Source organism: Perna viridis, chromosome 5, assembly GCF_037379345.1.
Source record: "Perna viridis isolate PV_CMFRI_1.1 ecotype Kerala chromosome 5, ASM3737934v1, whole genome shotgun sequence".
NCBI classification, from domain to species: Eukaryota; Metazoa; Mollusca; class Bivalvia; order Mytilida; family Mytilidae; genus Perna; species Perna viridis.
In genome coordinates this window covers 2,163,440-2,178,858 of record NC_142449.1, presented here as the reverse complement: position 1 = coordinate 2,178,858, position 15,419 = coordinate 2,163,440, and the positions used below count along the sequence as shown (strand labels likewise).

Genomic DNA, 15,419 nt, shown 5'->3' with positions numbered 1-15,419 from the left:
TATATTGGAACCCGTCCGTCCGAATTTCGCCGCAATTGTCTTCGCTCCTAGTGGATGGATTGATTTCTAATTTGGTGTGTAGCTTCAGATGGGGCATACGTTGTAAGCCATTTTGGGTGCTGTCGTATGTCAATTTCCTGTTTCGTGTAACTTAGCCATTTTTCACCAAATGGAATGATAGAGAAAATTTCCTCACAAAATTTTCAGCTATTAATTGATGGATTGATTTCTATTTTGGTTATGTCTTCATATAGATGTGGCATATGTTGTAAGGGATTTCCGTTGATCTACGACATTAACTTCCAGTACGAGTGGGGTATGCCTAACACCACAACGCGTGCAACTTCATGCTTGACTGGGTCGGGTTTATAGGATTTTTCCAAGTATACAATGTATATACCTGATAAACGTGGTAGGTGGGGTATGATTTTCTGACAATATTAATAAATGGCAAAGTAAATGGCAGTAACGTTTCCAGTTTTAGATCATATAAACAAAACATTTTTTTTCTTCAAATTCACATAATATGAGTTTGTAGGACACTAAAACCTGATTGAACGTACAATGCATGTGACAAAATGACCCCGGGATAAACCCATGTATTCTGGATTTATGCTCGTTTTCGTCTTTACCAGAAAGTTTTGGTAAGTATATATTGTTTATCATTCAAGGTATTGATTGTTATGTGAAATGATTCATTTAATCATTCACATATTAATAACAATGATATCATTGTAATATGGACGATAACACATTACAAAGTTCATTAGGACCATTGTGTATACAGTCACACATCTTCATTCAATTTATGGTAAGTGACGTCTTTTGTTATTATGCAAGTTGTGTTCTGCGTCAATATCAGTTTACAGACATCAAAGAACTGCACAAGTAATTATTGATAATGGACATACAGTGTACCCACAATTGTAAAAAAGAAATTGTCAATACAAAAATAAAAATAAACAAAAACACACAAACGATGATTTTAGTTACCCTCCAAAAACACCGATTGTTCGCTTGTGACATGCATATATTTACTTGAAGACGCATGAATTAAAAATAGTAAGCAACATAAATTGAAAAACCATGATAACATTGACTGACCCGTGAAAAACCATGATTACATTGACGTACCCGTAAAAAAAACATGGTTACATGAACGTACCCGTAAAAACCCATGGTTAAATGAACGTGTCGGTAAAAACATGATTACATTGACGTACCCGTAAAAAACATTATAACATTGCTGTACCCGTAAAAAACATGATTACATTGACGTACCCGTAAAAAACATGATTACATTGACGTACCCGTAAAAACCCATGGTTACATGAACGTACACGTAAAAACATGATTACATTGACGTACCCGTAAAAAAACATTATAACATTGCTCTACCCGTAAAAAACATAATTACATTGACGTACCCGTAAAAAACATGATTACATTGACCTACCCGTAAAAAACCATGATGACATTGACGTACCCGTAAAAAACATGATTACATTGACCTACCCGTAAAAAACCATGATGACATTGACGTACCCATAAAAAAAAACATGCTTACATTGACGTACCCGTAAAAAAACCATGATTACATTGACGTACCCGTAAAAAAACATTATTACATTGACGTACCCGTAAAAAAAAAACAGTATAACATTGCTGTACCCGTAAAAAACATGATTACATTGCTGTACCCGTAAAAACCATGATAACATTGACGTACTCGTAAAAAAAAAACATTATAACATTGTTGTACCCGTAAAAAACATGATTACATTGACGTACCCGTAAAAAAACATGATTACATTGACATACTCGTAAAAAAACATGATTACATTGACGTACCCACAAAAACATGATTACATTGACGTATCCATAAAAAAAACATGATTACATTGACGTACCCGTAAAAAACCATGATTACATTGACGTACCCATAAAAACCTTGATTACATTGACGTACCCTTAAAAAAAACATGATAACATTGACGTACCCGTAAAAAAAACCATGATTACATTGACGTACCCGTAAAAAAACCATGATAACATTTACATACCCGTAAAAAAACATGATAACATTGACGTACCCGTAAAAATCCATGATAACATTGACATACCCGTAAAAAACCATGATAACATTGACGTACCCGTAAAAAAAGAAGCAAACAAAACTTAAACTCGTACAGGTAAGCAACCCTTCATTTTCACTCAAAATTTGGTCTTTATTAGCTCAAAAGTGAAATTTGTTTTATCTAGGTTTACAGAGAACAGAATGGACAGTTTCGTTGGCAGTATAGTTCTGATATCCTTGATATTACTTGATAAATCACAACTTGGAATTACATCGAGTTATATAAACGTTTGTTCTATCCAAGACGTTACTCTGGACTGCAACAACAGAAATCAAACATCTGTACCTGATCTGAAAGATTTACCAGACTCAATTACTTTTCTGGATTTTTCTCATAACAACATTAAAAATGTAATCTTTAACATATCTGACACTAATAAAGTGGAAAGAATTTCATTCGCGCATAATAAGATGGTCTCATTTGAACATCAAGTGTTCAGAAACATTGAGGAGCTACTACATCTTGATCTTTCCTATAATAACATTAAAGGCTCTCCATTAAATGACGAGGGACTACACCTTAGCATGTTTCATATCCAACAGCTTATATTGCGGGGCAATGATCTCGGCTCTTTAGAGGACTATTCATTTTCTATGACAGAGTTTCCAGATTTGGAATATTTAGACATTTCTTACTGTGGTCTCAGAAAAGTCGAGGAACTTTCTCTCGTAAATTTAATGAGGCTACAGTTTCTCAATATGAGTCACAATTTTTTGACAACATTTGATTTCCCAATCGGAGAAACAGAAATCATTGACTTAAGCTTTAACAAGATCCAAAAGTTAAAGAAAATCAAAGCTTCGGTTTCGCTGAAAACTCTATACATGGATTACAATGGAATGGAACACATAAAAGATGGAGCATTCGCGGGTCTTCTTGGACTCGAGTTTCTTTCTTTGGTTGGCAATAACTTACGTACTCTACAACCCAACACTTTGCCGCTTTTTTCAATATCTACAGAATTAAAAGAGATCAGATTGAACAAGAATCCGTGGTATTGTGACTGTGAGATGAGATGGTTACTGAATACTCGTCGTGATACCGACAGATTTACAAATTTTTCTTTGATGTAAGTAAATTTTTCAAAGGAATCCTTTTTTTCTGATACTAAAGTAGTCTAAAATACATTGAATGCAATGAAAATAATACTTTACCATCCGACAGAATGTGGTACGAAATGTCTGTTTCTACACTTCATATTGCGATTGGTTCAAGAAGAGGTAACACTTTGATCTATTTAATACATGTCTCAGACCTAGTGTGCTATTACCCTTCCGCGAAGAGCCGAACTTACTTTAGGATTTATTGTAAATAAGAATGAAAATAAAATATTCTAGTCGTCTCAGGGCAACAAACTGCTATACCATCCTCTCAGTTAATTGTTGTACTTTCACCGTCCGATTGAAGTCTGCTAATTCTTTCCGGTAGTTAAGGGTGACCCTTACCACTGTTATATATTGAAAACAAATTATTTTCTTTTTTGTCGTGCACAGACAAAACTTTGGAATAAATCGACCGTGACTCCACACTATTAAATAACTTTGTATAGTCAATAATATCCGTAAAAAAATATACTTCATCAGTAATGTGCAAGACACATTATTATTTTTTTCTTTTGCTTCAATTACTCTTTCTTTTTTTTTTATTAATTAACTAAAACTGGTTAATGTATTTTTTGTTTTGTTTTTGCAGATGTGTGCATCCTTCTAGACTCAGAGGGAAAAACATATTCAAAACTTCCGAGAGCGAACTGACATGTAGCTACGAATATTCTAGACTAATATTTATGTTAATAATGTTCTTTGCTGCATCATTGATGGCGGCAGCGGTGGGATTTTTAATTTATTCTAAACGCCATTATTTCAAATGCTCTAAAGATAAAGGGGGAGACTATATAGCGGTTTACAAAAATGATGACGGAGATGAAAATACCAGTGTGACTATAACATCGGCAGACGACCAATCGTTGATGAACAACGAAGAGCAAGAACCGACGGCAGTGGAGGATAATGGACAAAACAGACAAGTGCATTACTTTAACGTTTAGTTGTGACATTGTAAAATATCTTTTAAATATAAATATATTTCCCTATTTTACGACTGAAATAATTTGTCTAGCTTGACAATGAGCTTTCGAAACACTAATTGTATATCCTGTAAATTCGTGAATCATCCATTCTTATTATGGTGTCTATTCATTTTGATTAGTTCTAAAAACATAGAATAAAAAAAAAAATAAAGGGAAAACTAAATATATTGAAGAAAGGGAAATATTTCTGACATCACCGACATCGTTACATACGTTCGTCGACGTCGGAAACTCGCTTCTGGTAAAAGTGCAAGTAAAATTTAAAATGCACATTAATCGTTTGTAAAAAAAAATAGATATAATTTGGTCCGTTGTTTGATAAACTTACCAGATTAATACAAGTCCTCCGACATATGGTTTTAAAAGTTAGAACGGGTATGTTACTTTCAACTCACTGATTCGACAGATACTTTTCAAGTGTATCATATTTGTAAGGAATATTTGAGATGCTATGTGTCATTTTCTATATAAAATATGTGTATGTTTTTTTGTATTGCTACATATTTAGTGTGTTCGAATCATTATATTAGTTGGTATTAGACAAACTCCTATTAAATCTAGCAACCAATCCGTATGGCAAATGATGAGTTGCAGTAGCCGGAAATATTTAAAAATATTAATCTACACTTTAAGTTTTGAGGTAAAAATCGAGTCATAATATATTTCTGTCCGTGGATGAATAAAAAAAAATATTCAAATTTTGTAATATTTTTGTTTTCATAATAATCCCCCCTCCCATTTTCCAGTATAAAAATGGCCGTTGTCTAAGTTTATGCAACTCTAGAAAACATTTTATAATTCTACAATAACTATCTTGAATGTTCCAATATTGACATCATTATACTTACTCATTCTTTTTACGGTAAGGATTTCTCATTAGATATGGATAATTTCTTTCTTCTTGATTGTTCTCTCAGAACTTTGGTAAAGTTTCGGTTTAGTTCGATAGCATCGTTCACTCTCTCTAAAAGGTTTCGCATGTTATCGTGGTGAAGTTCGTATAGCTGATCTGATCAGAAAGAAAGAATATCGTTTGGCTAGATCCTTCAATCTCAGTTTCCGCTATATAGATGACGTATTATCTTTAAACAATCCTAATTTCGGGGATTTGATACATCGCATCTACCCAAAAGAACTTGAGATAAAGGCTACTACAAACACTGTGAAGTCACCCTCATATCTTGACCTAAACTTAGAAATCAATGGTGAAGGAAAACTATTGACCAATTTTACGACATACGTGATGACTTTTCATTCAGAATTGTCAACTTTCCTTTCATCTGTGGCAACATCCCTTCGGCTCCTGCGTATGGAGTGTTCATATCACAACTCATACGTTATGCCAGAGCTTGCCGAAACTACGCAGACCTTTTGTATCGCGCTAGAACTATAACAAATAGGCTTCTGGAACAAGGTTATGTTGCTACAAGATTGAAGTCATCACTACAGAAGTTTTATGGTCGTTATCATGAACTCGTGGATCGTTATGGTGTATCCATCAGCACCATGAGAACTGATTTATTCAACGGGTCATAGATTTCCTTCCCTCATTTGTCTACTCCGGACTTGACTTTTTATGAGCAACTCGGTGGGTGTTTCTAGAAAAACAGAGGACGCTTACCCTACCGGTGCACCTGGTCCATGCTCCAAGTTTTTGGTGGAGTCCGAGTTGCTCATTTACTTTTGTTACTTTGTATGTATGATTTTAGTTACTTTGTGTTCTTTGTTCTGTATGTCAATTTTCCATGTCTGGTCTTTGTCCCTGGATTACATTCTTTTGGTTTCCGCTATAACCTTGGTTCCCTTGATTACTCTTTCTTAACAGATAGAGGAAACATAAAAATCGTACTGAAACCAAGCCAACTGACAAGACTATGGAGATGTTTCTTAATAGAGAACCTACAGGGGAAGGTGAAACAATGTCGCCGTCATCAGCTAACAACCAAACAATTAACATTCATCCAATGAATACCCTTGGTTGGCCTCGAGCTGGCATTTTTTCATCCTTGAGGGGTTTTTGTCTCTTTGACAAATTAACGATATCCGTTCTCCTTATATTTATGACAAAGTAGCATTTTTGGCTCTAATTTTTATTCAACCCTGATATAAAAAGTGCAAACGTATATTTTGGTCGTGTGAATGTATTTTTTTTCATAAGTCGTTCAAACGTGCGAGACTTTGGATTCCTAATAAATGGTCTCGCACGATCTCCGTGAGGAGATTATGTTAGCATTGCTGTTACCAGAAACCAACAGTATATAGGATGCCAACCTTCGAAATTGACCTGAACGGTGAATTCGGTCCGAGTATTTTCTATTATTTTCTATTAGCAAGTGGGTTGCAATGTTAGGTTCCACTATTTAGATAAGTCACTGCAGATAACTTTTGACTATTTGTGGAAATAAAGCTTTATTGAGACACTTAAACAAGCAAATCCAACATTTCTTTCTGTAAAAAAGTATATATTTTTTAAAAATCTTACATTATGGAGATCCATAAAAATAAGATAGATATTCTTTTCTATTTTGTTATAAAAATATGTAGCCATGGTAACATATTGAAAAGATACATCAGTTTTCGTAACAAATTTTGGGTGCCTTCCCAAAATTAATTGTCAAAAACAGGTTTTCTAAAATATCAGGAACTTAAAAACTGCCAGAAAAAGTAAGTTGGCATGGTATTATTGTATAAATACAAATAAAAAGTGTACCTTTTTCTGCTCATTTGTTCGTGATTTTAATTCTTAAAGATCGTACAAAAATGAGAATAATCAAAAGGTTTGATGTGAAAGTCTTATTCATAACTAGAATCAAACTGTTAATATACAACTAAAATTTTTAATAAGTTATTGTGAGAAAGGGAGACAATAAAACGTTGTCTCAAAATAGTAAGAAAATGAGATAATAAAGCTAATTCTTAAAATAGTAAGAAAATGAGATAATGAAGCTTTTTGTTATCAAAATAAAAAAAAATATTTAGTTAAAATCAAGAGTAGCCATTATTAATATTTAAAGATGAATTTACTGGTTTCCCTTTCTACGCTTGATATAGCTGAAGATATTATGAGGTGAAGAATCCCTATCACATAGCTTATTACCATCTTCAGGAATAATCAAGGGAGGAAGGTAAAATTCCAATTCATCACTAGAATCAGATCATAAATTTAAGAGCAGTGTCTATGCAACTCACCTCATAGCCGATAGGAGGCTAAGTTTAATAATCACTGCCAAAATGTACATTCTGATTCAGGTGAAGGCAAAAGAGAATCAGTCTGTGTTAGAATCATCGAGTCATAGAAACTGGTTCGAAAAGCAATTGGAGGTCGTGTTTCATCGGAATCAATGAAACTTGCACTAGCTGATTCACCTGCATGGTCATTGGCGTACTCTGACTCTGACAATAGTTGACTTTCAAAATCATTTTCAGAATGTTTAAAAGTAACTTTGTATCAGAATCAAATAGGATATCATCATCAGATGAAAACTATAGGACGTCAATCAGCTGACTGTTTTCTGATGAATACTCATTTGATGATGTCTCTACAAAATCCAAATAAAAAACATCATCATCATCAACGGCAGCAATTATTCTTGTCTTCTCCCAAATGTTCGGCAATTACAGTCTCCTGGATAAGTGCAGGCATCGTCAAGTTCCTCGGCGATATTTTTATCTTGGAGAACTTCAAAATATTCACACCATATATATATATATATATATATATATATATATATATATATATATATATATATATATAGAAAGGTATGAAAAATTCACCACCGATGTTAGAACTGTCAAATTTGCAGGCGATGTTGCCATAGATGTCACAGCAGTACGATTTCGAGTCCCGCGGTGGAAACGACCAAAAATTTTCAGACCTTTCTATACGTTTATATATCTTCCCTGTATCAAGTTGATCCGATGGAGCAGTGTAGCAAATAGAGTCGTCACATTCTGAGACGTTATATATATATATATATATATATATATTGCATTTTTGAAAAAAACAGCCTGTTGGTGCAGGGAAGAGCATCCAATCCGGTGATGACCTGAATCTTTCCGGATAGCTTAAAGCGTGCATTTTCCACCTCTTTACCTCCACAAGTGTTGCATCTATTTATGTACGATTGCTCTATTACCCACAATCAATATTTCCACCAAGTTTCACCTCTTATTTTTAAGTTTTACAAAATTAGACCGGGTCAGTTTTGTGTACAAAACAGTGCACCTATACCCCATTTGTATAGTGTAACTTTAGCGCTCAGACTTACTCACGTACCCTGCGTAGGTCTGAGGAAGTTTTTATCAACTCTGTCCAACTTGGATGGACGCCAACTGAAGACTCCTTGATCAGTAACGCTTTAACGTCCGTGGCTCCCCTCTGGCTCTCACAGATATGTACAATCATCATCATCATCATCATCATCATCACATCACAACCCATTTCAAGTGGTATTTTTTTTTTCGTTTTTTTCTGAACGGGTCCGACGGTTTCAGATGATCAAAGACCTTCTAATCAAGCTTCATTAGAATAGGAGGAGTTAGGAAATTTCCACAAAAAAAATAATAAAAACAAAACAAACAAACAAATGATATTAATAAAACGTTATAACATACAAACAAAATGGTTTGGTCTTTAGATTTCATACAGGATTGAAAAATCAATATATAATTAGACGCAAAATATCTTTGTGCCAACAGTGAAATATTTAATTGTTTGTCAATAGAGAACAGAATGGACAATTTAGTAAGTAGAATAACCCTGATATTCTTGATATTACTTGATAACTCACAACTTAGAATTACGTCGAGTTTTATACCCTGGGCTGCAACAACAGAAATCTAGCATCTGTACCTGATCTGAAAGATTTACCAGACTCAATTACTTTTTCTGGATTTTTCTCATAACAACATTAAAACTGTTAACTTTAATAAATCTGACACTTATGCAGTGGAAAGAATTTCATTCACGCATAATAAGATGGTCACATTTCAGTATCAGGTGTTTAGAAACATTGAGGAGCTACAAATAAAATGTACTATACCTTGATCTTACCTATAATAACATTAAAGACTCTCCAGTAAATGACGAGGGACTACACGTTAACATGTTTCATATCCAAAAGCTTATATTGCGGGGCAATGATCTCGGCTCGTTAGAGGACTATTCATTTTCCATGAGTTTCCAGATTTAGAATATTTAGACATTTCTTACTGTGGTCCCAGAAAAGTAGAAGAACTTTAATAACAAGATCTATAAGTTACAGAAAATGGATTACAATGGAATGAAACACATAAAAGATGGAGCATTCGCGGCTCTTCTTGGATTCGAGTTTCTTTCTTTGGTTGGCAATAACTTGCGTTCTCTACAACCCGACACTTTTCCGCTTTTTTTCCATATCTACAGAATTAAATTAGGTCAGTTTGAACAAGAATCCGTGGCATTGTAACTGTGAGATGAGATGGTTATTGAATACTCAGGATACAGAAAGTTTTACATTTTTTCTCTGATGTGAGTAAATTTGTCTAAAGGAATCCTTTTTTCCTTTTTTCTGATAGTTTAAAACGCATTGAATACAATGGGAATGATACTTTACTCTCCGATAGAATGTGGTACGAAATGATTTTTCTTTGATATAAGTAATTAAAAAATATAAATTGGTTATTTGTATTTGGTTTATAATCTGAAAGGATAAAGTGAATTGATTAGATACAATTGAACTTGTCTTCATCAAGAATTAGGCATGTTTTTCTGATTATATCTGCGTGTTTCCTAGTTATTTTTTTATCATTACACTTTATTAAAACATAGTTTACATGCGTATAAAACTGGTTAACCTCAGCATTAGTCTCTGGTCGACGCGATATTATTGTTATTTTTACTTTAATATGAACAGATATCGTTTTAATTGTAGATGTGCACATCCTGCAAGACTTTTTTTTTTGGAAGAACATATTAAAAGCATCCGACACTGAACTGGCATATACCCATTAAAAGTAAAAACTAACTTGTACTTTGGTAATTAGTTTTACTGCAGCGTTGATGGTCACAGCGGTGGGATATTTCATTTATTTCAAACGTTATTATTTTTATGAGAAATACTTTACACTGAAGAAAGAAACCCAGGCATTTGAAGAACTCGAGACTCAAAGTGGCATAGTGAATTATTTTGACATTATTTGAATTTGTTTTATTTAGGTTTATTAAACATATAACAGTTGTTCACTTGGGTGTAATGTTTAGAAACTAAGTATGGTCGGAGAGGAGAGGGTGAGGACATGGTATACGGCTTCTAGAATATTCAAAACGCCTAACAGTTGTTCAACTGGGTGTAATGTTTAGAAACTAAGTATGGTCGGAGAGGAGAGGGTGAGGACATGGTATACGGCTTCTAGAATATTCAAAATGCCTAACAGTTGTTCAACTGGGTGTAATGTTTAGAAACTTGGTACGATCGGAGCGGACAGGCTGACGACATGGTATACGGCTTCTCGAATATTCATAAATCCTAATTATATAAGATTTACGCGTTATCTTTTATGCCTAATACGGTTTTAATTTAATGTTCCTTAACCAATGGACACTATTATCTAAAGCAATTAAATACATTTTACCTATCGCAATAAAGTGTCAGTTGTTTACATAAATTATTTGCAAGACAATTAAGCAAGTACCCAAGAATTCAAATCTATTTAGTCTCCTGTCACGGATCATGTATTATTCAAAATTACAAATATTTCTTTATTTAGCTAAATTTAAAAATATATCAAGACTTAATCAATTTACTTAAGCTAAAATGCAATTTTAATTATATTTGATTTTTTTTTTTGCTTAATCATATAGAATTTTACTGCATCACAACAGCTTTGATCACACTGAGCATTCGTAATTCATTTTTCTTCGTCTAACTACAACAGTCCATGCCAAAATTGAGAAATAGCGAATACCGCGGGTAAATTAAAGGCGTCATTTTTATAGCGTTAGTAATCAATAAAACCTTGCTATATCTATCATCAACTTTATCTATTTTTAAGAGTTTCCATATTAAGATAACAGCTAGGTAATCGTAAAAAATGTTGATAAAGTTCAGTGTAAACCGTTGTATGGTAAACTGATTATCACAATATGACGAAGTCCATTGACCATAGAATTACCGAAAACAAGGTATGATTCATTTAATTAGTTACTTGTATTGAAAAAAAAAGAAACCAAAAAAAAAAAAAAAAAAAAAAAAAAAACACGAGTTATTCAAAAATAAAAGTTTATTGTAATCCGTACGTCTACACAAATTGCTAAGCGAATGGCGAATATAGCCAGTAAAAATAGACTGTTTAAAAAAATATATATACAAAAAGTTAAAAACACCGAAATTCTTGACATAATACTCACTAGTGTCAATTAAAGTAATTGCGAAATTTCATAAACCTTTAATTCCCTCCATTTATATTTTAATTATGTAATTAACTGCGTTTGCCAAGTTGTCATGGTTATATCTGTCAAATTTAACATTAAGGGATAAGTTCAGAAAGCGAAACGCCATTGGAAGGGGCGCCGTAGTCAGTCCTTCTGTTGTTTTTAAAGGACTTCAAATGGTACATGTATATTTCAGATTACTGAATTCCACCTACTGGCATATTGTGGAATTCAATTCTTTACCCGGTAACTATATAAATGTTTATAAATTGTTTCTTTTACGTTGTTTCTATCATCAGTAGCCTGCAGGTTCACATCGGAGGTGAAACCATTACGCGTGTCTGTAGGAAGGACAAACGGAGTCGGGTTGTTAATGTAACATGTCAGTTGATTTATTTTCTGTGTTTATTGCAACCTAAACATGAGACCTCCCGAAATGTGACGCTTTTCCAATGCGCAACTTTGAACAAATACATTCCTTATGGCTTCGGACGAAAATTGTCTACCATACCTAATATCAGTATCAGTTTTAAACTTCCCGACTCATACACTTAGCTATATTATTTCACAACCATTCAACCTAGTCTTATTTAAAACAACATATTACCATAATTTTGAAATATACACCAAACCAAGAAAGAAAAAGATCCCGGAAATTAGTCACCTCACAGCAATGTTTATTACTGTGGTACTCTTCATAATGAGCCACTGTAGTATGGTGTTTCATTCTTTATTTCAGACGAGCAAGGGATGGATGGAAACAGATGTATATTCTGTGGTGTCATCGTCTTTTCTTCGTTAATCTATGGAACTTTAACACGAGACTCGTGTGTTACAAAGGAAAATACTATAGACTGTAGCAACAAAGGATTAGCAGAGATACCTAACTATATCCATAATTCTGAAACAATCACAGAGCTAGATCTCTCACAAAATAGCATAAAAACAGTGTCCTTCGTCAACACAAGCCACCCTTTATCAGTACTAAAAATATCGTTCTCATATAACAAGATTGACACGTTCGTCCGAGGTGTGCTCGATCCGTTTGAGAATCTGAAGATGTTAGACCTTTCGCACAACCAGATTACTGGGTCTTCACTTCATATTCAAACGTTTAAATACGAGATAGGGCATTTCAAACATCTACATACATTGATTCTGAGAGGAAACCATCTTGGTACGCTCGAGAGATTAACATTTACTGCTTATAGTTTTCCAACCTTAGAATATTTAGATCTCTCCCACTGTTCCCTGTCAACATTGGAGCATTTGTCTATTGATAACATATACAGACTTAAATACCTTGATCTAAGTTATAATAATTTACGTGTTTTCGATGCCTTGTCTTTGGAGGGATTGTCTGAACTTGAGATCCTCATCCTGTCATACAATAAACTGACAACTCTCCGGGAAATACCGATGTCTGTAGCCCTAAAGAAGCTATACATCGACCACAATAGTTTGGTTTCTATAAAGGAGAACATTATGAAAATGGCTTTCAGCCTCGAAATTTTCTCTCTTAAAGGAAACAAGTTGAAAACACTGCCCCCGCATGTTTTGCCATTTGATACAGAGAGTCTCAGTGAAATACAGTTAGATGATAACCCCTGGCACTGTGATTGTAACATCAAGTGGTTGGTGGAACAGAAAACTCAACTCAAATTCACAAATTTCTCATTAAGGTATTTTAACCCAGATATCACCATTTCATTGTAGGTACTAACCCATTCTTAGCTCATAGGTAGGGACTTTAAAGCTAAATATCCCAATACTTCTTTCTACTGTTCCATAACAGACTAGACTATTATTAAAATCTGATGGATTGTCCTTCTTCATATATTGTCCTTCTTTCATATTTTTACTCAAAATATGAAAATAATTTGTCGGTGGAAAATTGTCAAGGTATTTCAGTGTAAGTTTGTAAGAATCAGGCAAATGGCAAAAATCAGAAACATACATGTCAAAACCCCAACGATCTGACATTGTAATATCACTCAAGGATACTGTCTCTATTTGAAAAGACCATTCTTTAATCTCTGTATCACTGGCTTTGCTCAGAAATTTTTCAATTTGTTAGAAAAATTAGGTTTTTGACAGAGACTTCCACTTTTAATTTTTCTCAAACTCGTTATTATGACGTCATATCATCAAGCTCCGAAACAGCGTGTTTTCGTTATCAGCCAAAAGTTCTTGATGAACAACAACTTGACACTAAATAATGGGACCGAATTTAGCTACCATAGCTCCTATCTCAAATAAAAATCACATGACAATTACACTTTTTTCTTTAATCTATTACTTATGATTAAAGTTTGATACATGATTAAAAAAAAAGATAGAATCCCTACAATAAGTTTAGTATCTAATCTCACTAATTCCATTCACGTAAGACGAAAGATACGTAGTCGACCAACAGTTGGATTGATAAAGTCATATGAATTATTCGCGTAGTCAGGGTTGCCAACATATTCTATTTTGTTATAAGTGCCAGAATTGACCTGTGGTTGTATATAATTCTATATGCATTTCAGGTGCAAATTTCCAGCCAAAATGAGAAATAAAGACATCTTCGATATATCTGAGAAAGACCTCGTTTGCCTTTCTGTGCATTCTCATGTTATATTCGCTCTGTTAATACTTCTGTCGACCTGCCTAGTAGTATCAGCTGTAGGACTGGCTTTCTACCATAACCGCAATGTATTCTCTTGTATATTCAAAAGTAAAAGTTATGGGGCTGTAACTTATTCTAAGGTGGATTGTCAAAGAACTAAAGAGGATAACAGAGATTCATCGACAGTTTCTACCAACGAGGACGATTCTCTTGTTGAAAACGAATTTTCTATTGCAGTAGACAAGGTTCAGGCCAGTGATGGTTAGAAAGAATAAATTCTTAAACTCTTAAACATTCGTGTCAATTTCACTGAATATTTACATTCACGCTTTCTGGTTACCAAAGGGAACTAGAATCTACACAATTCAAGCGAATTAAATGTTTAAAGTTGCCAATCTTTTTATTTTAAAATTTTAATTTCAATTAAATATCCAAGTTGTAGGAGCGGATCTAGGCATCTTGAAAAGGAGGGTTCTTCAGAAAAATGGGGTGCTAGGACATATTTTACCATTCATTGTCAATTTAACACATGAAATGACATTTTTTTTTCATAAAAAGGAGGGGTGTCACCCCCTGGGCCCTTGGACCTGCCACTGCAAATATGAAGATAGACATTACGTTGATGTAATTGAAAAAAACTCGTTCTAAAAGAAGTCGACGTATTTTCTAGCTTTGTCAGTTAAAAGTTCAAATGTGATAATTATACTACTTTACCTCTTTGATAATTAAATGATGTGGTAGGTTAAGACTCCGGAAACCCTTTTACGAGCCTCAATGACAAAACAGGCATAATAAAAGATTTTTTTTATTTTACAGATTTTATTTGGAAAACTGTGATCACCAGTGTACATACTATGTTTCGTATTTCATTAAATTATTTATTGGTTCGAACTATTTTTGAATTGATTCAATGTATGAAATTCAAAAACTCTTTTTGGATTGAAAATATTCCGGACAGAAAAATACTCCAATCGGAACTAATCGGCCATTTCCGCTACACAAAAAAAAGAAAAAAAAACAAACAAAAAAAAACAAAACAAAAACAAACAAAAAAAAAAAAAAAACAAAACAAAACCAAAAAAAAAAAAAAAAAAAAATCGGTGTAATTAGAAAGGCTGAGGAGTTCCGATTGCATACTACCATAGTTAAGCGTCACAGTGATGGCACTAG

General features: G+C 33.7%; 2 protein-coding genes across 4 annotated transcripts; both read left to right on the top strand.

Annotated features, from left to right (window-relative positions):
- Nucleotides 1-715: 715 nt before the first annotated feature.
- On the top strand, nt 716-4,933 carry LOC148615579 (leucine-rich repeat transmembrane protein FLRT3-like). 2 transcript variants are annotated; one of them, XM_088581950.1, is made up of 3 exons: nt 716-811; nt 2,263-3,207; nt 3,831-4,933. In XM_088581950.1, the coding sequence occupies exons 2-3, from the start codon at nt 2,279-2,281 to the stop codon at nt 4,183-4,185; spliced, it is 1,284 nt and encodes a 427-aa protein (XP_088438076.1). In that variant the 5' UTR covers nt 716-811; nt 2,263-2,278; the 3' UTR covers nt 4,186-4,933. The 2 variants fall into 2 exon arrangements, with proteins under 2 accessions (XP_088438076.1, XP_088438075.1); XM_088581949.1 differs by having other exon boundaries at nt 738-888.
- Nucleotides 4,934-11,250: 6,317 nt separating this feature from the next.
- LOC148615578 (uncharacterized) lies at nt 11,251-14,644 on the top strand. Of its 2 annotated transcripts, XM_088581947.1 has the most exons (4): nt 11,289-11,389; nt 11,835-11,884; nt 12,378-13,320; nt 14,170-14,644. In XM_088581947.1, exons 3-4 carry the CDS (start codon nt 12,389-12,391, stop codon nt 14,513-14,515), a joined length of 1,278 nt encoding a protein of 425 aa, XP_088438073.1. In that variant the 5' UTR covers nt 11,289-11,389; nt 11,835-11,884; nt 12,378-12,388; the 3' UTR covers nt 14,516-14,644. The 2 variants fall into 2 exon arrangements, with proteins under 2 accessions (XP_088438074.1, XP_088438073.1); XM_088581948.1 differs by lacking the exon at nt 11,835-11,884 and having other exon boundaries at nt 11,251-11,389.
- Nucleotides 14,645-15,419: the final 775 nt, after the last annotated feature.

Coding starts and splice junctions, on each gene's coding strand:
- LOC148615579 (XM_088581949.1), top strand. CDS start 740: ATGGACGATAACACATTACAAAGTTCATTAGGACCATTGTGTATACAG. Junction 889..2,262: donor GACATCAAAGAACTGCACAA/GTAATTATTGAT, acceptor TGTTTTATCTAG/GTTTACAGAGAACAGAATGG. Junction 3,208..3,830: donor TTTACAAATTTTTCTTTGAT/GTAAGTAAATTT, acceptor TTGTTTTTGCAG/ATGTGTGCATCCTTCTAGAC.
- LOC148615578 (XM_088581948.1), top strand. CDS start 12,389: ATGGATGGAAACAGATGTATATTCTGTGGTGTCATCGTCTTTTCTTCG. Junction 13,321..14,169: donor TTCACAAATTTCTCATTAAG/GTATTTTAACCC, acceptor TATGCATTTCAG/GTGCAAATTTCCAGCCAAAA.